General features: G+C 40.8%; 1 protein-coding gene across 3 annotated transcripts in view; it reads right to left on the bottom strand.

The window, feature by feature from the left end:
* Positions 1 to 11,703: 11,703 nt before the first annotated feature.
* Positions 11,704 to 22,626, bottom strand: part of DDAH1 (dimethylarginine dimethylaminohydrolase 1) — a 134,456-nt gene continuing 123,533 nt past the window's right edge. For all 3 annotated transcript variants that reach the window (XM_041747718.1, XM_041747720.1, XM_041747719.1), the window contains exons 5-6: positions 17,204 to 17,347; positions 11,704 to 15,007 (exon numbers count right to left, since the gene is read on the bottom strand). In XM_041747718.1, the coding sequence (XP_041603652.1) occupies positions 14,891 to 15,007; positions 17,204 to 17,347 (261 nt within the window). In that variant the 3' untranslated portion in view covers positions 11,704 to 14,890. The remainder of the gene's footprint in view (positions 15,008 to 17,203; positions 17,348 to 22,626) is intronic.

The following is a 22,626-nucleotide window of genomic DNA, read 5'->3' as shown; positions in this document are numbered from 1 at the left end:
AGAGCTTCCACCGGAAGGCAGTTCTGATTCCAGAGCTCACGTCTTCACTACTACACCATCGCACTCCTGTGCGTGGCCAGAAGTGGTGACTAACTGGGGGTTTGGTTTTCCTTGAGCCCGGCCTCCTGCCTGAGGAGTTGGGGGTTGACGAGCTCCCATACTTCTGTGACTCTCTGGGACCACTCTTACTGTTTTCCATGAGCAAAACTAAGACACAGAAGCCCCAAAGACAGATTTCTCTTTCTTGCATTTCCTGACTAGCAGAGACTTCCAGCCAGGAAGATCAACGTGGATTGGGTCTCTTTACCCTTTTCCAAATTGTTCTGGACACCTGTCTCACAGCATTAAGGCAGCTCTCCTGCAGCTCTGCAGACTCCCAGGCTGTGACTGGCTCCATTTAATCAGGATTTTCATCCTCCCCTGGAAGGCCCACGGTGCTGCTGCAGGCTGCTCACGGACAGCACTAATTGTACAGCCTTCCTGGCTTTCCCCAGGGGGTCCGGTGGGACTCTTGACAGTTTCTGCATAGCTGTGCTGACAGGTGGCAAGGCTGGGATTTTGCAAACAAAGGCTTTTGAAATCTGAAGAGGATGTAAAAGATACCAATTCGTAAAAGCCCGTTCCAGACTCTGTTGAGACGTGAGAGTGGTTTTCGGTCAGCTCTAAGTGAAATGCAAGGCCAGCCCCTTCTCTAAGAAGGGCATCGCTCAGTGGCCCCTGGGTCACCAAATATTTATTGAGCACCTGCTACGTGTCAGACACCGTATTAAGCACTGGGAACGTGATGACATGCACAGCCCCTAACTCAGAGCTCACCGTCCTCTAGAGAGGGCACAGCTTTGTAATGAGACAAGTACTATATATATATATATATATATATATATATACATATATATATATATATACTTTATATTGGGCCCAAATCTGTGAGTTTGTTCATTTGTCCGTTTTAACACTTTTCAAACATCTTGAGCACTTATTGTGTCAGGAGCTGGGAGTATGATGCTGGGAAGCGTGTTTCTGCCCTTAGCCTGTATTGTCCAGGGTGAGAATAGCCTGGATACAAACTACCAAAAAGTGGTGTGCCAACAGGGGCTGCTGCCAAGTGGGATGGTTAATTTTATGTGTGAACTTGACTGAGCCATAGGTACCCAGATAGTTGGTTGAATATTATTTCGGGGTTTATCTGTGAGGATGTTTCTGGATGAGGTTAACATTAGAATCTGTACTGAGTTAAGCCGATTGCCCTTCCCAGTGTGTGTGGGCCTCATCCCACAGAGGGCCTGAATGAATGGAATAAAAAGCTGAGTAAGAAAGAATTCTCTCTCTCTTTCTCTCTCATTCTCTGCCTCTTTGATCTGGGTCACCCGTCTTCTTCCGCCTTCAGACTTGGACTCAGACTGAAACTCACACGCTCGACTGTCCTGGTTCTCAGGCCCTCGGCCTTGCGCTGGAACCGTACCCCTGGCTCTCCTGAGCCTCCGCCTTACTGGCTGTGCATCATGAATTCTTAGGCCCCCACATCTCGTGAGCTGGTTCCTCGTAGTGAGTCTCTATCTGCCTCCCTCTCTGGCCTATTTATTCTGCTTCTCTGGAAAGCCCAGACCATCCACGAAGCCACGATGGGAGTCCAACGGGGAGCCGTCGCAACACCTGGTGTATTAAACACACTGCCTCTGCACGTTCTTCCTGCTTCTGAAGCCTGGGGCAACCAGGACTGAGTCAGCCAGTAGGGGGTCTGGGCTCCATCCCTCGCCTCTCTTCTTGGGCCTATCCCACCTTCCCCTTCACTTCTCTCTCCCTCTTTTCTCCTCTCTCCCTCTTCTCTCCTTTCTTTGATGCCTCTTCCTTTCTCCCTTTCTTTCCTTCCCCCCTACTCCTGGTTCTCATCATCCCTAGGTTCTTCTCTTTCCCTTGAAACACTTGTTATCAGGGCAGGGCCAGATGTACATATTGTACATGAAGATGGGAATAATTACTAAGAATTAAAGCATTGCCATTCTCACCCCAACCTCAGGGTTGCTGATTTTTTTCCAGCAAGAGAACAAAGCTTTAGCTAGAGTTGGTGCTCAATGGGAGAAAATGCAGGTGTGGGCCAAGCTGTGGGTGGCAGGGGGCACTTTCCTGGCCAAGAAGCCTTCAGACTTCTTATGGGTCTGCATGGATCTTCAACACCTCTGTGGGGGCCTTGACTGCACTTCTGGTTTCAGCCAAGGTGGGAGAGTCCAGGCCATGGAATCTGTCCAGGTCAGGGCCACAGCCCGTCCTCAGGGGTCACACGTATCACGAAGGCCATCAGGTCAGCAGCAGCAGCAGCTTCTCCCCACTTCTTGCCTAAAGGCCCTATGAGAAAATACAAATGACCACCTGGGGGTGCTGTTACTCTACACTTTCTCTATAAAAACTGCTGTGGGCAACCAAAGACATCCAGGCCTCCCTTGTTTTTGAGGCTCATCCAAGGGATGCCTCTGAGACAGAGGGGCTATGCGTACTCTCAGATCCAGATTAATATGGAAACACAGAGGTGGGAAAACTTAACACATTCTGAAAATGCCTTGATGTGTAACAAGTTTGAAATTGTAATAGGGCACTAGTTTTCAGCGTGCAGCCCAGAATAATGCTGAGGAACGTGGGCTCCACTGTTGACACAGAATCAGGGTTTGAGCTCCGGTGCCACATCCCCTTGCTGTGAGCCTTTATCAGATGACTAAGTTTCTCTGGGCCTCAGTTTTGTCATCTGCTTCATAGGGCACCTGTGAGGAGACATATAACACTTCCTGGCACCATGGCAGGTACATAGAGCTTTACAAAAAATAATAAAATAAAATAAAACTCTTATCATTAGATACTATTTGCAAAATTTTAAAAAGAGACCAAGAGGGCATCGGGTGCTTGCAAGCCAAATGACAGGTGGCTGGGACCCACGGCTGTATAATTGGATGAAAAAGCTAGGGTTACGTAGACTGCAGGATCAGTCAGGTCAGTCAAGCAAAGAAAATGCCACTGGAAAGGGTCACTTGATCTCTCCCTCCTTCTATCTAAAAATGGTGCAGTGGTGCTGCATTCATAGGCTCACCTGGCTAAGTACCAGATCCTTTCAAAATTATTCTCAACCTCACCACTTTGAGCAAATAAATGCCTTTCTCATCTCCTTTTGCTTATTCAGACTGCTGTTCACTGCGGCTAGGAAGAGCGTAGTGATGGCCAAAATATAATGAGGGGTTTGGGAACTTGAGAGGAAAGGAATGATTACCAGTTAGCACATTATTATACACACCATGTGGACTTCACGGTTGATGCAGCGAGGGAACTTGGTATGTGTGGTAATTATACACACTTGAGCTGAATTTGAGGAAAACACATAAAAGGAATGTTATTTCCTTTTTTGAAAAGGCTGTGATGGTAAGAAGCATTCCACAAGCAATTATTACGTGGAGCTATTTCAAGGATGAAATGAATGAATTTGTCAATGAACTTTACTGAAAAGGAAATCTAATTGGGGGCTCAGGTAGTTTGAGGAATGGAGCTTATGAGTTTTGTACTGACAGGTGCTGGTGGAAAAGCTGATTGATCCCATTCAGGAATATAATAGGCTACGCTTGTATAGCACGGTATAGGGTACCAAGGACTTCCACATAATTCTCTCATTAGATGTTCCCAACCACCCTTTGAGATATGAAAAGGACAAAGAGTATTATTATCGTTATTTGAAAAATGGTTTTATTGAGATATAATTCAAACAATTCACCCATTTAAAGTGTACAACTGAGGGGTTTTAAGCATATTCACAGATGTATGTGGCCACCACCACAATGGATTTTAGAATATTTTCATTCTGGCAGAAAGAAACGCTCTATTCCTAAGCTGTCACTCCCTCTATTTTCTCCCCCAACCCTCCTCTCCCCCACCTCTTACGCCGGAGCAACCAGTAATCTCCCTTCTGTCTCTAGAGATTTGCCTATTCTGGAATTTCACATACATGGAATCATATAGCATGTGGTCTTTGGTGACTGGCTCCTTTCCCTCCGCATAATGTTTTCAAGGTTCATTCCAGTTGTAGCAAGTATCAATATTCCATTCCTTTTATGGCTCAAATATACTCCATGGCGTGGAGCTAACATGTTTTGTTTATCCACTCAGCATTTGGTGTACATTGGGGTTGTTTCTACCCTTTGGTTATTTTCAATAACGCTGCTACAAGTGTTCACGTATAGGTTTTTTGCGTGGACATAGGCATTCATTTCTCTTGGGTATATACCTAGGAGTGGAACTGCTGGGTCATATGGTAATTGAATGTTGACGTGTTAAGACTGTCAGACTGTCTTCCAAAGAGGCTGTGTTTTACATTTCCTTTAGCAGTGTATGAGGGCTCTGATTCTCCACATCCTCATCAATAGTTTTATTATCTGACTTTTTGATTCTCCTCATTCTAATGGATATGAAGTGGTATCTCCTTGTGATGTTGATTCACACACCCCTGATAATGACGTTTCATGCTCATGTGGTCATCAGTGTAATTTCTGTAGAGAAATGCCTTTGAGATCCTTTCCCCAGGCTAAAACTGGGTTATTTGTCTTTTTTATTATTGAGTTATAAGAGTTCTTTATATATCCTAAATGTGATAACCTTATCAGATATATGACTTACAGATATTTTCTCCCATTTGGTGAATTGTCTTTTAACTTTCTTGATGGTGTCCCTTGAAGCACAAAGTTTTCAATTTTGAGGAAGTCCAATTTATCTCTTTTTTTTTCTTTTGTTGCTTGTGCTTTTGGCGTCATATCTAAGAATCCATTGCCAAAATCAAGGTCATGAAGACTTGCTCCTATGCTTTCTTCTAAGACTTTATGTTTTTCCTCTTACCTTTAGATATCTGACCCATTTTGAGTTAATTTATTTTTTAAAAATTCTATTTATTTATTTGAGAGAGAGCATGAGCAGGATTAGAGGAGTAGAGGGAGAGGCAGACTCACCGCTGAGGAGGGAGCCCAGACCCTTGTGATCATGACCTGGACTGAAGACATATGCTTAACCAGCTGAGCCACCCAGGTGCCCCTTGAGTTAATTTTTGTATATGGTTTGAGGGAAGAGTCGGACATCATTCTTTTGAGGTGGGTATGCAGTTGTCCCAAACAGTATTTGTTGAGGAGACTATCCTATCCCCCATTAAATATTCTTTCACACCCTAGCTGAAAATTAGTTGACTATAAAAACATAGAGTTATTTCTGGACTCTCAATTCTATTCTACTGATCTATATGTCTATCCTTATGCCAGTACCACACTATTTTGATTACTGTTTCCTTTGAAGTTTGCAATTGTGAAGTGTGAGTCCTCCAACTTTTTCTTTTTCAGTATTGTTTTGGTTATTGGGGGCTCCTTGTAATTTCATACACATTTTAGAATCAGTTCATCAATTTCTACAAAGAAGACCGCTGGGATTCTAATAGGTTTTGCATTGAATCTGCAGATCAATTTGGAGAGTATCACCATTTTAATACAATTAAGTCTTCTAATCAAGGAATATGGGAGATTTTTTCCCATTTATTTGGTTCTCTAATGTTTTGTCATTTTCAAAAGATATAAGTGTTGCACTTCTATTAAATTTATTTCTAAGTATTTCATTCTTTCTGATGCTATTGTAAGTGGAATTGTTTTTCTTAATTTCATTGTCAGGCTATTCATTGCAAACACATAGAGATGCGATTGATTTTTTGATATTGGTCTTGTATCCTAAAATCTTGCTGTTGTATTCTTTGTATTAGATCTAATCATTTTTTAGTGTATTCCTCAGGATTTTATACATATAAGATTGTGTTATCTGTGAACTGGAGTAGTTTTACTTCTTCCTTTTCCAAACTGGTTGCCTAAAGTTTAGCCTAATCTACCAATCTTCTCCCGATTGCTTTTCATTTCAACCTCCTCTGTTTTTGAGAGCACCTTTAGACTCGAACTTCTTTACACTCTGTTGCAAATGAAGTCAGTTCTTTGGCGAGGATTTTGGAGCTCTTTGTTCTGTAGCCAGCTACTCCCCCTGGGCAAAATCTCTGAGGCTTGGCTCTGTAGCTGGGGGCAGGGACAAGGTGAGCTCCTCTGTAAGGGATGTCTTTGCTATAGCTGGTGAGAGTTAGTTAGAGGGGAGACTGTAGCCTCAGGTCTTTTTGGTTTGCCTCTTCTGGCTAGAACCCCCATCCCATGAACCAGAGTAATGGTGTTCAGGGCCCCACATTTCTCTTGGTGCAGTGCTCAAAGTAGAGCCTCTACCCTGTACAAGTGAGGCTTGGGTGGAAGAGGGGAGCCCCACTTCCCAGACACACTTGCCCAGTATTTAGTCTCCACAACGGGTGGCCAGGGCTGGATGAACTATGGAGAGGTCTCTCCTCTTACCTTTGGGGAGAAAGGACTCTGTTCTCTTAGCTCTGTCTGGAGTGAGACTGACTGAGTAGGGAGGGGAGGAAGAAGGGGCAAATACCACAGATTCTCATTAATCTTAACACGTTTAGTAGATTTTAACTGTTTCTTCATTTGATGCATGCACTTACAACCATTTCTGGAGGCTTTAAATGTTCCTTAGAAAACAACAAAAAAAAGTCTTCTGTGTCAATTGTACATCAAAAAAAAATCGACTGTACAGATTGGGAACTGTAGTCAATAATACTGTATTGTATGCTTGATACTCACTAAAAGAGTTGACCTTGAATACTTCACTAAAAAATATTATCTATATAAAGGTAATAGATGTGTTAATTAACTTGATTGGGAAATCATTCCATTATGTATGTGTATATCCAATTATCATCTGTACAACATAAATACCTCACAATTTTGTCTCTTTGTCACCTGTCTTTTCCAGGTGAGTACACCTAGAAAAAATGACTCATCCAAAAAAAAAAAAAATGTTCATCAGCTTTGGCAGGAAGTCAGTCCACAGATCTCTTCTGTGATCATGCTAGAAGTGGGACTCTTATTATTGTTGTTTGATAGATAAGAACAATGTTCATATATTCGAGAGTCTGGGGATGGGGCCCAGAGTGGGAAGGAAATCACCCAGGATCAGAACAGCACAAATACCTAAGCACAGAATTGCAGGACGGTAGAGGACATTAGATGATACCTGTATTTTACCGGCTAGAGTAATCTTTCCACAGCCATTCTTGCTTGTGGTCCTTTAGTCTCTGCGTGAACACCTCCAGCAATGGAGAACTAACTGCTGTTAATTTAGACTGAATATTATCCCTATGAACAACATAACTGTGGAAAACCAAACACAGCTTGTGCCTAGCAGGATTGGCTGGGGTGTGCACAAAGGAAAGGGGAAACAGAGAAAATAGGTTCTGTGGAATCCTAAACAACTTTATGTCACCTGCAGGTCATGAGAATGCTGTAAAAAGGCACCTAGCTGTTTTTGAACACCGGGTGCCCAAGAGACTGCTCTAATTTTAGAATTAACATAGTGCTTACTAAAGAGGTCCAGGACTCACGGGTCTGGAATGTGATGTTCTCTCACCCTCAGGAGGGGCAGACTCAGGTCCTACTGTTGACTCTGCTCCAATCACTGTCTGATATTCAAAGAGGGAGAACCAGACCACAGAAGTGGCATGTGCCTAAGGAATTTGCCAAGATCTATGATTTACATGCCAACCCTAAGAGAGAGAGTTGGCGATGGCCACTCTCTGAAGGGCGAAGAGCTCATTTTCATAGTGGCATCGTGCTGGTTATGCTCTATCCTCTCCAGATCCTTTTTCTGCCCTTCTCTGCCAGCTCCGTGGCTCAGGAGGCTCACCTCTGAAGGAGGCGTTGCCTGAGCTCCCTCACTAGCCATCTGGCTATTGTCTTCAGTCAATGGGGAGCACAAGCAGATCAGAGAGTGTGAAGAGAGAGGCAGAGGTATGTCTTCCTGCTCTGGAACCTGGTCTCTGGCTGGAGCTGTGGTCCTTCTTTCTCGGTCTCAGACGCAGTAGCATGATTTTCTATCCTTGTCATGCTGGGCCTAGGGGTGCTGCTGACAGCTGGTTTCTGGGTGTCACCATCCCTTGTTTGTACCCCGAACATCTGTATCTTTGACACAGACCATCATTAAAAGCTTTTTTGATCTAAGGGATGAATTCTATTTCCTATCAGATAAACTCCTTGATACCATTCTTCCATGATAACAATGATCTTTTGGTCTCCCCCAATTATAATCAAGCCTAGAAAGGAAGCAAGCCCCATGTTGCTGTCCTAGCATTAACTCTAGGGCACCTCATATGCTCACATAGGTCTCATGTAAACAAAACAGATGACTCTGTTCATCTCCTGCCCTGGAATTTGAAGCCTCTTGGATCCATGAATCTGTTAATTCCAAAAGCTCTTTCCAGAGGTAGAAGAGGTAACATTTCTGCATAGCTTGGCTCTTGCTTAGAATCAGAACTTTTTTGGTCTCTGAACTCTTTCTGCCTCAATGTGAAATATGTAGTCTTTGTACCTTAGAGGGACAGTGGGAAATTTCAACACGTAGCACACGGTTTCCTAATTTAATTTTGAGCGCTGTCCTCTGAGTTCTGTCCCAAAGTCCTTCCTAGCTAATCAATAATTTCCTTGTCCATGAGCAGGAACTTAAAAAAAAAATACTTTTAAGGTTAAGCATAGGAAAAAGCAAGCTACCTTCTTAGGTCTGTGTTAATTCATTCAAGTTCTTTCCTTGTATCCATAGACAGATGACTAAACATTCTATTTATAAATAGAGGGGGCTTCCTAAGACCTAGAGACCCATCATTCCTTTTAGGCATTTATATCACAAGCCAGCCCAAACTATATTTTACCAAGAGGCTAGCTAGCATTCTGGTTTGGATCTTTTATTTATTTATAGTGACAGTAACATATTTGGCTCTTACACATTCTCCTAAAAGGCTGATAACCCCAGTTATCTTGTGCTCTAAGTGGCCAGCTTTCACTGAGTTAGAAATGAGTGTTTGGAGGGGGAGGGGAGACAGGGAACATTCCGACTTACCCACAGTTCCCTAATGCAAGTATGTCTTCAGAACAGCCGTGTTGGCTACCAAGGAAACCTATGAATTCGTCATGGAAGCTGTCAGGCTAGCTTAGAGGCATCAATGATGAAAATCTTGAGTTATTTCTGGAGTGGTGATTGATGTTTCAAATCGAAGATGACATTTTGATGGGATCCTGACTTGCTGTGATAGGAGTTAATGAGGATAATGATGATGATAATGATATTTACATTATACTTTTCTTCCAAAGAACTCATCAGTCCTTTTATCTCATTTGTTTTGAAAATGTCCCTTTGGAGTTGGGAGGGAAAGGTGTTATTAATTTGTTTTTCAGGAGAGAAAAAAAATATGTATAGAGAGATAATTGCCCAGCTTTCAGGCTCCATTTTGGTGATGAAAAGAGATGTTTAATTTTTTATTTTTAAATATTTTATTTATTTATTCAAGAGGGACAGAGGGGGAGAGAGAGGCAGAGACATAGGCAGAGAGAGGGAGAAGCAGGCTTCCTGCAGGAAGCCCAATGCAGAACTCGATCCCAGGACTCCGGGATCACACCTCGAGCCAAAGGCAGACTCAACCGCTGAGCCACCCAGGCATCCCGAAAAGAGATGTTTAAAAGACAAATTAAACTAAGAGAAATTAAACTTAGAGAAATGCCAGTCTCAGTTCCCATCATCCTATACAAGGCTGCCATATTAAGCTCCAGTAATATCACTTCCTGCCTTCAGGAGATCTTCACAGACTGCTGAACTCAGTCCTAATATCCTGTCTTCGCAGGCAAGACTATTGACATCCCAACCTACATGGTCTCGCTGTACTCTTACATTTCCCCATGTTTCAGCCAAACAAATGCACTTGCTTGCCCCTGTCATCTGCCCTGAGTACCCTATTATCCTTCCACAATGTTCACTACACATGCCACAGCTTGTCTGTCTTTCTCTGTGGATGTAAGTTCCAGGAAAGTAGGTCCTGTCACCATTGTACCATAAGGGTCTAGTAGCGTTAACTGATCCATGATGGACAATTCTGAGGTGTAAACTATGTTCTCCAACCTTCATGCCTTTGCTCATGCTGTTTCCTCAGCCTCAAAGGCCTGACATACTATTTTGGTCTCCTGAAGCCAGGACTGTTCTTCTAGGCCCAGATCAAATCCCAGCTCCGCCATCAGGTCTCCTCTTCTTGGGAACCACCACAACACTCTTCTTTTTAGTTCTTACCTTACCTTCTCTTGTGTCATAATCATTTGTGATCTGGCATAGTCTTTCTTCCTTGCCCCTCCCAGACTGCCAGCTCTGGAAAGACAGGAGCTGTACCCCAGAGCCTGGCAGTTTGGGCACTTGTTAAACATGTGCTCACTTGCCTCAAACTATTGTTGACCAGCATTATTCATTCAGCAAAAGTCCCACTTCCAGCTTTTCTTGTCACAAGAGGGGATTTTTCACATTCTTACCTTCTGGAAGGCTGGGAGAAAGATCAGTCAGGGAAGCCCTGCCAACTCTTCCTTTAAAAAGTGTCTCCATTTTCTTCTGTGAAGAGTAAGTACTCTGGCAGTTAGGTGGGGGGTTCCATTGCCTAGGGGGTGCAGGGCAGGTGTGTAGGGGTGGTAGTTGGCATTTTTTTTTTTTTAAGCTTCTGTGTCCCTTTCAAAGCTGGTCTGAATAAGGGAGAACTAATCAATGCACATCACTGAGAAGGTATGAGTACATCAACAACCTCTTCAAGGAATTTTAATACCAGTGTGTGCTTCTAGTGAGCATTTTCACGTACCATTCACTTACCATAGAAGACACCAGATTGAATTAACTCTGGGTATGTGTGAAACCTCATAAGCAGCACATTTTTGACAGCTTGAAGACCCCAGGCTACTAGCAACATGGGCATACTGAACATCTGTGATATAACACTCCATATAAATTAGAAAGAGCTGCTTCGACAACTGTATCATGGAATATTCAGGGCTGTTAAAATTGATGATGTAGATCTCTATTTATTGACATAGAATGATGCCTGCAATCTATTGCTAAGTGAAAGAAGCAAGCTATAGAACAGCATGATTATGTAAAATTATTCCACATTTATATATCTATTCATAGATGTGTGGATCATCTTCACAATGTTAATAATGGCATTGATCGGTGATGAAATTTTGGGTATTTTTTTTTTTTACTTTTGTTTTTATAGTTTCTTCAGCATTATTCGAATTTTATTTTAATGGTGAGCAGTTATTTTTACAATCAGAAAAGGAAAACCGTAAAGCTGTTTTCAGCTTGAAAAAAACTGCTGGAGATAAAAAAGACTCATTAAAAAATCTTCAAATTTCCTAAAAGATGCTTATTGTAAAACAAACAAACAAATCCCACAACCAAACTTTTGCATGAACAAGGAAAAAAATATTCCACTGTTTCCATGACTGAGCCATATGATGTGCTAATCATTAGGAGTGAAAGGGAACAAAGGAAGCCTCTAAGGAGGACCACATGTGAAATCAACAACTCCGGCCCCAGCATGTGTGTCACGCATACTTTAAGTGCCTGAAGTATGAAGTATCACTTCAAATATCATTTTAATCCAAACTTTTGATGGCAGTTGATTTACAGGTACAGGATTTCTAATCATGGGACAACAAAGAAAGCTTCCCATCTCTAACAGCAAAGCAATAGTGATTTTGTTAACTACAGCGGTTCCTGTTGCAAAAAAGAGACACATGCTGTTGGTCACAGTACAATTCACACTTTATTCCATCGTGATTGGTATACTTGTAGGATCAGGACAGCAAGAGACTAAAATCAGTGCAGAACTTCTCTGGACTAAAGGGCCGTGAAAGGCATGACTGGTTTTGGCACACAGAGTGGATAACCATACATTGGCTAGAATGTGATGGTCAGTAAAACAAAATGCACAAATCTAACACAATGTTGAAATCATGGCTGAGTTCTGTAGAAGGTTAATGAGTAAATAATCACAAAGACTAACATGCAACTCTATATAAGTCATATTATTCATCTACAGACTATTTCCCCCTTAGAGATGAAGAGATAGCCTTAGTAATCTGTTCACAGTAGCTTAAAGAGCAATCCATACACATTGGAGATCTGCCTGTTGATTTCTATAGCAATCCATTATAGTTGAAGAAGTAATGCTAAATAATGTACTTTCTTTATATTGCCCCTGTTAGATTGAATCTTACTAACCAAGTAATTCTGACTTAACTTTTCCTTACTTTAATACAATTTCTAATGTCTTTACAAGGTCAAAGAGCAGCTTCTGTTAGTTTATCCTTATAAATCACAATAGACTAGAGGGGAACCTATATAATGGGTCATCTTTCCTCTGCAAATATAATGTTATGCTGATGAGAACATCAAAAAAATACTACTACTATGCTGCAGATATTTGGGGTTTTCACATCGTCACATCACATAAGGAGTCCAAAGAAGACAGTCTAGTCAGTGACGTAGCAAAGAATACAATTCTGGGGAGGAGGCACATAGATTCCAAAGTGATTTCTTGAGACAGAGTCAGCGAAGAGGAAAAGAAGCAAAGGAAAGGAAAAGTGAAAAACAGCCTTCTGTAGAACAAATTGTTCAAAAGAAAAATCTATTCATTTGCAATTGACTCAATAATACAGTTCTTCAATCTGGATGATAGAGGTAAAGATATTGAAAATTAGATGCTACTTAGCTTTAATAGTAAGCCTAAGGTGGCTGATTGGGTTAACTCTCCCAAGGTGGTTTCTGAGATGCTAGACTCCCCCAGGGAGAAGTTCTGTTTTTGCCAGCACATGGCCAGATTTAACCCAAAAGGGCAGCGATAAATATGGAAGACAACTTTTCCTTATTATCTTGAGCATGTGAGCAACATTCCTTTTCTCTCTGGTAAAAACATACTATTTACCCATGATGAGGCAATTCGAAATAAGTGACCAAGATATCATTCATTCACAGGATGCTAGAACTAAGATATCTGCATGTGAAATGAACGTAAAGTTAAGCAAAAAGGAGGAGAAGGAATTTCTTCATATTGTGGCATAAAAGTCATCAAATAAATGAAAAAGATGGTAGTGGTTAAGGATGTTTTGGTTTTCCCAGAGGCTTATCACTTTCATTTGCTAAGGGGATATATGAATAGAGGGAATTCTATCTTGGTCACCAGACATAAGAAGTGTTTGGTCAGAAATATATGAGGCTCAGGCTCATTAAATATAAGGTGGCTCAGTCAGTTATGCATCTGACTCCTGATTTTGGCTGGAGGTTTTGAGATCAACCCCTGGCTACCACCGCCCCCTCCCTCCAGAGTTTCCACACTCAGTGGGGAGTCTGCTTGAGATTTTCTCTTTCTGACCCTCCCCCATCCATGTGTATGCACTCTCTCTCTCTTTCTCAAATAAATTAATAAATCTTAAAAAAAAAAACAACCACTTAGGTAAGCACAGCAAGACTTGAAGTCATATTTCTTAATCTCCCTGATTGTTAATCTTGAACAACAAGCTACAGGCAATTCAGGAAAGGTGGAGATGACTAGGAAGTTTGATAACATGCCTGGATCAGTCATGATCTTGGAAAGTACCATTTCCCTGGCCTGCTAAAAGGCTGATTCTTTCAGGTGTAAGTAAAAGACAATGATCTCTGCCTTCACTGCGGCATTGTTCTTTGTAAGAGGCCAGCATCAATTTCAGGTTGTGTAATTTAAAAAACAGAGAGGAAAGAAGTTTTACTTGAATTCCACAGTATATATTCATAGATATTTCAAAGTAGAATTGTCCATTGTCTGTGGTTTCAAGCACCAAGCTGATCACTTCCTGAACATGCTCCATCTGGCTCTCACTAGATCATCAATAATCATTTTTAGATGTAATGTTTCTTTTGAAAGAAGTAACTTTGCTAGACCTGGATAATTGCAGGGGGTAGAAGGCTAGAAGTAGGGTGAATCACAATGAATGGGGGTGGGAATAGACATAAGGAAAAAAATAAGACTATTCCCCAAGGTCCATAAATGGTCAGCAGTGGAGCAAAAATTCATGGAATGTGACTTAAAGACTTTCTGAGATACACCCATGGGTGTTTCCAAGCTTTTTGATCTACAATCCTCAGTAACCCTCTGGAGCTGAATTTACCTTCCGAGGTGTGGTGCCCTACTTCTTCTGGGATTTGATCTTTGGGGCAACTTCTGTCAGGATATTCCTCTGCATAGTTAACTCTCTCCCAGATTTTGTTCACAGTTCTCCTGGGGGACTCATTTACCTTTCTTGGGGAGGGTGAAGGTGGTGGCTGAAGATGTAGCCATGGGCCAGAGGAGGCTAATGTGGCAGAGAAGAGGGACCTGTAGGAAGGTAGCCAGAAGGAAGACCATAGATTTTACCCAAGGTAATAGAAATGGGAAAAGGCAAAGGAAAGTAAGAGGAAACAAACTTTCCAGAGTTCAGATGAAAAAAAAAAAAGAAGGAAAGATGGAGAATCCAGGGACCAGGGAATTTCATAGGAACCAAAGATGATTAATCATACAGAGGAAAAAAACAAAACAAAACAAAACCAAAACCCTGGCCAATCTGACTGATCAAGAAGACATTCTTTAGCATATACTGGCAACTAAACAGCACCTATAAATTCACACTGATAATACAAACACTAAAATGAGTGTTTCTTTACTATTATTAATCACAGTTCAGTAATTCATTAGCTCTATATTTTCTAGATTGCTTAATTCATTTAGCAAAACCCACAGTTTAGGTACCACTGGGAGGGGAGGGAGGGGAAGGTGCATAATGAAGCAAACTTATAATTAGACTTTTGTAAACCAGAGTTAGTAGCACAGTGGCACAGTAGATTGTCAATGAACACAACAGTGGTACAGTAATCGGCCTTGTGAGTGCAGTACTGCCGGCTACAAGGGAGGGACTTCGACTCAGGAGTCTACCTTCTTGTTAATTAAAATTGAGCTGCATGTGAGCAGCCCGTCCACCTTTTCCAGTTCAGAATGGCTCACGGGGATCAGCATATGGTCCTTCAGCTTTTCATAAACCTGCAGCAGGAATCAAGGAAAGGTAAAGCAGAAGGATTATGTTTCCGCCTCTAAGCCCCGCCCCCACCCCTTCACCTAGTGTGAGAATTAATTTGGCTTGTGAGTTTAGGCTTCTCAGCCATTTAACCTCAAGATGTGCATGTGATCTACACCACACGTGCCCACAGCCATACCAATGGAGTGAGCGGCACTGGTTAACCACTAACTTTATGCTTTAACCTCAAAGCCAAAGATGTGTCAAAAATGTGGTTGTTACTAGAGAGGCCTTCAGTCTGGCTGTTGTCACTGGGAGATTGAATGATACATGAAAGCCAGTGAATATTACTCTCCCTCTCCACACTTTAAACCCTCTCAACTGTACTTTAAGGTTTATTTCCTTACCAACACCCCTGGAAAAACTTGACGAAATAGAATTTAAGGGAAGGATTTCAGGTCAAATTGCTTTTAAATTACAGGTGTGAATTTTATAGCATCTTTTGACACTAATCGAAAGCATGTGTCAAAACTTCGAATTAACAGTCCACAGATTTTTCTCTGATGATCAAATGAAGCACTTTTTTAAAAAATACAAAATCACTTGAAACACACTGTCTAAAAATACAATCTACCGTGCCTCTTTAGGAAGCACTTTGTTCCTTAAAATTCAGTACAGTGTTTAATTAAGAGTCCTGGGGTCAGAGTTGGGCTCCAAACCCAGTTTTGTCAACTCACCACCTAAAGTGTGATTTCAGCCAAGTGCCATGTCCCCTCTTAGCTCTGGATTACTACTCGGTCATATCAGAGTAACAAGAGTGCCCTCATAGGGCTGCTATAAGGAATAAGTAAGATAATGCACACAGTATGCTTGGCCCAGTGCCTGGCACAGGGGAAGCCTTGGTGAATGTGGATGTTATCATTGTTACTGTTGATAGACACAGGGCTGAATCCAGAAGCAGTTAACCATCATCTGGTTGTCAGATGATCAGTGTGGCTGGAGAAGCCCTAACGATCCAGAGCTGTGTTTCTCCAAGCGAGTTCTGTGACCTGGGTTGTTGTTGAAATTGTAGATTCTAGAGTGAAGGTCTAGGAACCTGTATTTTTAACAATCCTGATGCACAATAAAGTATGAGACCCTCTATTCATCTGAGAGCTGGTTAAGCTCCATCCTGGGGTCAGGGATCCTCTTTTTTCCTCAGGTTCACACTTTTAGTCATGGACATAGAGAAATCATCTATGTATCTCCCCACGCTTTTCTTTTTATCTGCTAAGAAGCTGACTGATTCAGAGGATACGCCTAGTAATTATACGGTATCACGAATTTGAAAGTGGCTAAAATATTTTCTAAAATTTTTAAAGATGCAAATTTTTAAGCCATTAAAAAAAGATCAGTGGTTATTAAAGGCTCTTCTGTAATGTTGAGTGTAAATATCTGATTCCCCTGGGTAGTGATGAAGATGCTGAAGTGCCTAAAAGAGATAAGGACATTTGGAGTGTCTATGGATGAGCACTGCTGTGTTTGCATGTGCAGAAGAGACTGGCAGTATGCCCTAGAAGACAAGGGACATCTTAGACCAGGAAAGAATTCCATATCTAGAGACAACTCTCCTGTTGGCACACAAATGCAGAGGCTCTTAGAGGGACAGGTGCCTGATGGCAAGTATATCTTCTTTTTGCTCCTTTTGATCCTTCACTATCTGGGACATGCAGCCAAAAACACCCCCCTCCTCATTTTTTTTTTCAGTCCTGACAATGAGCACCTACCTCTTTGGATCTTTCATACTTCTCTGCTGTAAAAAAAACAAATGACCTTCTGATGAAGGACAGCTCAGATTTGTCAGAAAACAATGACACAGTTGACTGTCTAATTGTAGGTTTCTATGCTTAATGAGTATCTTAGTGTGGGGAGATATATGTAATCAGAGAGGTAGCACAAACTTGGGAGACCTAAGTACTTATCTGAAAAGCTTTGAATACCAGGCATCACTTCAATTACTGTGCATGCATTAGTGATCAATGATGTGAATGAGAAGAGCAAGTTAAATAAATTTTCCTCACGCCCTAAAGTATATTATCCCTTCTGCTTTCGTAATGATTTGACATGTATAGAGGAAAGGAAGTCCCTGTTATTTGTCACTCCATCATGAAAAAAATCCCCAGGCAGGAAGACTGTCACGGAGGCCTACTCAGCTGCAGTGGCCAGGAAGGATGTTTTTTTACCTTTGCACTTTCTGGATATTCTTCTGGGGTTCGATGTAGCAAGACGTGGCCTTTGCTGGGAATATTTAGGTATATACAGTTTGCGGCCATGTCATCAGGCACAGTGAGTTTGTCATAGCGGTGGTCACTCATCTGTTGCATGATCTAAAAAGAGAAACAAAGCAGGCTTAAGTAGAGCATTTCCTCACACTTTCAAACAGAAGGAAGGCAGTGTGTGGGTATAAGCTTGCAACGGATGCCTAAGACTGTTCCTGTGAAATTCCTATTTCCTCTAGTCATTTAGATTCCCAAGAGGAAAACTCCAAGAGGCTATGATTCTTTGGAAGACCTGCAAGGTTTCTTCTTACTGCTTTTCTGAAAGTGTGTGTTTGTGATTTTAAAAAGGGTTTAAAAGTATAATTTTTATAGTTTTTCTTGCTAAGACATATCAATGACACATTAAATGGGCACATATACAAAAGGCCCAGCTGGGGTTTTAATGACATCCTTGGCTGAGTAAGCAGGGCTGCCCTGGTCTATAGGAAAAAAGGACTGTAGTGGTAATCATTCTGGTCGATAATCTGATTTAGCAATAATCACACACACACACACACACACACACACACACACACACTTCCTCATGTAGATATACTTAAATTGAATTAACCTATCTGTTGGCATGTGACGCCCTTAATACAATAAGCATAAAAATCAGCTGAGAAGACTGTTAAACTCATATTCCTAGGCTTCGCCCCCAGGGATTCTGATCTGGCAGCTATGAAGTGAGGTAGAGAAATTTGTATTCTAAAGCTCTCCAGATAATTCTGAAGCAGATGGTCCCAGACCACACTTGGCAAAATAAAAAAAACAAAATAAAAATTTTTTAAAACCCCACTACAATTTAACAGGTCTATTAATCAAATGATGGGTTTTTTAGTGCCTTAGTATGTAATAACTTTAAAATTTTACAAAAATGAACTCGCACAAAATTTAAAATTCGATGCCTTATCCTCATCTCCCCAACACAAAACAAAACCCCCCAAAACAACCACCCCCTTACTACAAAAATATCCAAACACCAAAATCAGACAAACAAAAATCCAAATATTTTTGGGCTTAGCCATGTAGACTTATCCCATTCTTTAGCAATATCCATACATTTTAAGGAATTTGCTGAAATGTCATACCATAAAGTTATAACAAGATCTTTTCCATAATCTGGTTTGAATCTACCTTTCTAACCAGGTCTCCCTTTACCCTTCAATATTTGCATAGAAATGTGCTTTATATTACTAGACCTCAGGATTAGGTACTCTTGCCCACTCAGCGGTGGCAGCATTGGACAGTGAGATTCACAGCAGAGAAAGTGAAAGAGACTGCATGCCCCCTGTAGAAAATTCATTCCAAAGAGAATATTAAGGGTGGCACATAGTAAGTTCTTCCCAACTCACCAATCAAGTAAACCATTCACTTCTCCTAGTGTGGGATGCGTCAAAAGCTGGGAGAGGGCAGGAGTAATCTGATAATGTAATATCCTTTGCATAGAAAGAAATATCAGGAATGGGGATGAGCTCAAGCACTGTACCAAAGTCTGAGAGACACAAAGATGAGCAGGACACAAATCCAGGTTTTGAAGAGGTTACAGCCTAATGGAGGAGACTGGCAAACAAGTAATTATACAATAAGAATGAGCAGGACATCATGGAAAACATTTAAAATTTATTATCGAATCTCAAAATTCCCATTTTATACATGAACAAACTGGACTGAAAGAGGTCAAATAACTTACTTGCTCAAACTCATGCAGGTAGATTTAAACCCACATCTGAACAACTCAAAGCCTTCTTTACTAATCATCTTAATGTGATCTCTTTCTTGACCTTCAGAGCTACAGTAATCTCGCTCTTATAAATTACTATAACATCTTTTTTGCACTCATTTGGTACTTATTATTTATTCTCTTGTGGTACCATTAACTCTTCTTTTCTATGTAATCCTATTATGCCATGGTCCAGTCTGGTGTAACTACAGGACTTGGCTGGACATCTGTCTTGCACTTTTTTATCAGCAGGGTTGGTTCTTCTTTAGAGCCCTGATTGAGAAACCTTAGATCTCCTTGAATATGTGGACATTTATGAAGTTAAAGACACTCCTAAAGAGTAACTATTCTAAGCAAATTAAAAACATATTCAACTTAGAGCTCTTTATAAAATGAATATGCCCAAAAATAATAAGGAGAGGCTTAAGAGAAAAAAAATCAATATCCAAGTAGCACTCTTCTATTAAGAATTGCTATTTAAATACATTGTATGCAGACTTTCTTTTTGGTTGCTTTCAAAACTCATTAATAGTAGCTTCCATTGTTTGGAATGGGGCAAATTAGACCATGAACTCTGGAGTAAGACCTGGTTTATGTCACAGCTCGAGCCTTTATTAACTATGTAAATTTAAGTTTTTTTTCAATTTCTTGGTTTTCTCACTATAAAACTGAGATAATAATAGTCTTTCCTATACTAACTGTGAAAGATAAATGAAGATAATGTATATAATAAGACAGAGTAATAGGCCCTTAAGAAGTGACTAGTATTTTATGGCAGCATGACCAGACAAATAAGGGTCAAGTTTCTAGTCCACAATCAGAAAGAGCTAGGTCTGAATCCTTGCTCTGCTATATACTGTGTGTCCTTGAGCAAGTCACTTAAGCTCCCAAGCCTCAATTTCCTCAGCTATAAAATGAGATGACAATGTCATACTATTTCTCATAGAGTGACTGAAGATTATTTTATTTTTTAAAGTACTTATTTAAGTACTGGGCATGGAGCCCAAGATGGGGCTTGAACTCACAACCCTGGGATTAAGACCTGAGCTGAGATCAAGAGTCAGGCATTTAACTGACTGAGCCACTCAGGTGCCCCTGAAGATTATTTAAAAGAAAAACAAAGCATGTCTGTTAAGTGCTTAGCACAAGTTCATAGCACATATTAAATGTGTAATAATGTGCACCCTTTCTTCTTTGTTTCTTGCAAGTCATTTGGCATCTAGCAGGTGATCAAAATATGCTTACAACTAACTGCTTTCTTTTTTTCCACTCCTTTCAAAGGATATAGCATACATCAAGAGTACACTGAGATGTTCACAATTTATATATGTGAACTGCGGATACAAAAACAAGGTATGATCTATGTCCAGATAAAGAAATACAATTCATTAGTTAATGTGAATGGGACTAAATCAGTAAGGCCAATGTTTAGCTTTTTCCTTACGCTGTTCAACAAGACACTATACTCTGTGGTCCTAACCCAAATGATTTTGGATATAAAACAATAGGGAGTGGTGGACCTGGGGTAAACTAGAGAGTTTGTAGCACCTGAAAGTATTAAAACAAAGAAAGAAAAGGAAACACTTCGTGTATATCAAACTGAAAATATGTCTCTGTGACCCATGATTTAGTAAAATGGTCCAGAAGCCCAATGAGCAGATGGATTTCTTCAGATATAAGTGGAGCGGTCTCTAAATGCAACATGAAAGTTAGGGTTTATGAAACTTTCAGCAATCACTCTTGATCAGTCTGGTCATCATGCTTCTTTCTGCGTCTAGGGAATGGGAATGTACTATGTCTGAATCTCTATTATTGTGTGTAATTGAAGGTGGGCCAAGATAGCTAGTCTGCTCATTTACAGTTAGAACTGACTGTCATCCTTTATGTGGATTAGATCAAGTTACTGGAGAAATTCAGGATTTCTTCCAAAACCACCAGGAGACAGTTCCCTGGGCCAGAGGGTTACTAAGTAGGACCTCAGGGATTCAAGGACCTCACAAAGATCCTTAAAACATAGTATGTAAAAACAAAACAAAACAAAAACCCATAGTATGTATAGCCATTGTTATCTGGTCAAGCTCAGACACAAAGAAAATGAAATCCAGAAAATTGAGTATTTCCATTGACCTAATTTTCTGAGCAACTGGGAGAATTGTGGGCAACATGATTTGGTCCATCACATTCAGACTAGTTGCTCCCACCATTCAGAAGCACTAGATAATTACCAGTTGGTTTTCCAGTTTAATTCATGGTCTACAGATGATTTACTACATTCTTTATCCAAAGGTAAAGAAATCACGTATCACTCCCAGTGTGAGATGAGTTGAAAGAGAAAGAAGCATAGCAAGATCACACTGATGGGCCTGACTGTACCTTTAATGGTCCCATGAGCAGCCTGGTCAATTTCTCCACCTTTTGGTCTGACTCATGCATGTCCGGTAGTTGACTACAAAGCAGAAACATGGAATGTTGTACATTCCAGAGGAAGTGTTATCAAGGAGTGTTATCAGTGCTGACTTCTTGTTTATCAGTGAGGGAACAAATTAAAATCTCCAAGGTTGTGCCTACTTCAGAAAGTGCCCAAATCTTTTGACAATGGAGACTATATTTCCTTTCCTGGTGTGCTTTATTTACTTGGGCTCCCTCTCTTTCCACCCTCCCTCCTATCCTCCATCCTCAGCTCCTTGAGTGAACAATCCTGCCACTTTGGTTCCTCTGTGTTTGCTTTGTTCTTCAGTTAATGACATTTATTTGAAATTGTAGTCACTGCTTTTCCTCCCTCATTGGTGTTTCTCTCTTTTCTGGACCTTATATTTATAATTTATAGCTTCTGGTGGGAATATTCTTAAAATTATTGACATCAGAGCCAGTACCCAACCTATCATTGTTTGAGGACAGTTTTTTTTTTTCCCCTCACTGTTGTCAGGAAAGGAATTATAATACTCTTGGCAGGGAAATAATTTAACACTGGGAAGAGATAAAGTAATTCACTGATAAATTCCGCTGAGAGTTACTCTTAAAATAAATGTCTTAACAAAGCCACCTTAGGAAAAGTTTTTCAATCAATTTATCAAGGGCCCATGGTTATCATTTCAAGACAGGCTAAAAAATGTTCCTAAAGAAATGACTTTCAATAACAGGATAGGCCCCATTTGGAGTAGTGAGTGGTTTAACTGTGGAAAGGAGAAAACACAAAAGCTATGTCAGGCATAGTCTTTCTAAATGAAAAGGATTCAGGAAGTGGTAACTATAAGTAATAAACAAAAAATACATTGTTTTTTCTTGAAAAAGCTAAAGGTGCTTATTCTAGACACAAAGAGTTTCTGTGTTTTGGAACAAAGAACAGGTTTCTCTTTTCCTGTGAGAGTAATTGTTTGCCTTTCTTGTATATGCTGCTATTGTCTGAGTAAGACAGCTTGCCATTTATTTATAGCTGGGTTCAGGAAATCCACGTATATATGCAAGACAGGGCACTCATCATTCAGAGAGGAACACACAGAAAAAGATTCAGAAGACTGTACCTCTAACATCTTTCCTCTGTTGTTGGAGCCCACACAGTGAGGATGTGCTCACGTGGCCCACCTGGCAGGGCATCACCTCAAAGAGCTCAGGCTCCCAAGGACAA

Source organism: Vulpes lagopus, chromosome 3 (genome assembly GCF_018345385.1).
Source record: "Vulpes lagopus strain Blue_001 chromosome 3, ASM1834538v1, whole genome shotgun sequence".
NCBI lineage: Eukaryota > Metazoa > Chordata > Mammalia > Carnivora > Canidae > Vulpes > Vulpes lagopus.
The sequence above is the reverse complement of the archived record's forward strand: the minus strand, read 5'-3'. Positions and strand labels throughout refer to the sequence as shown.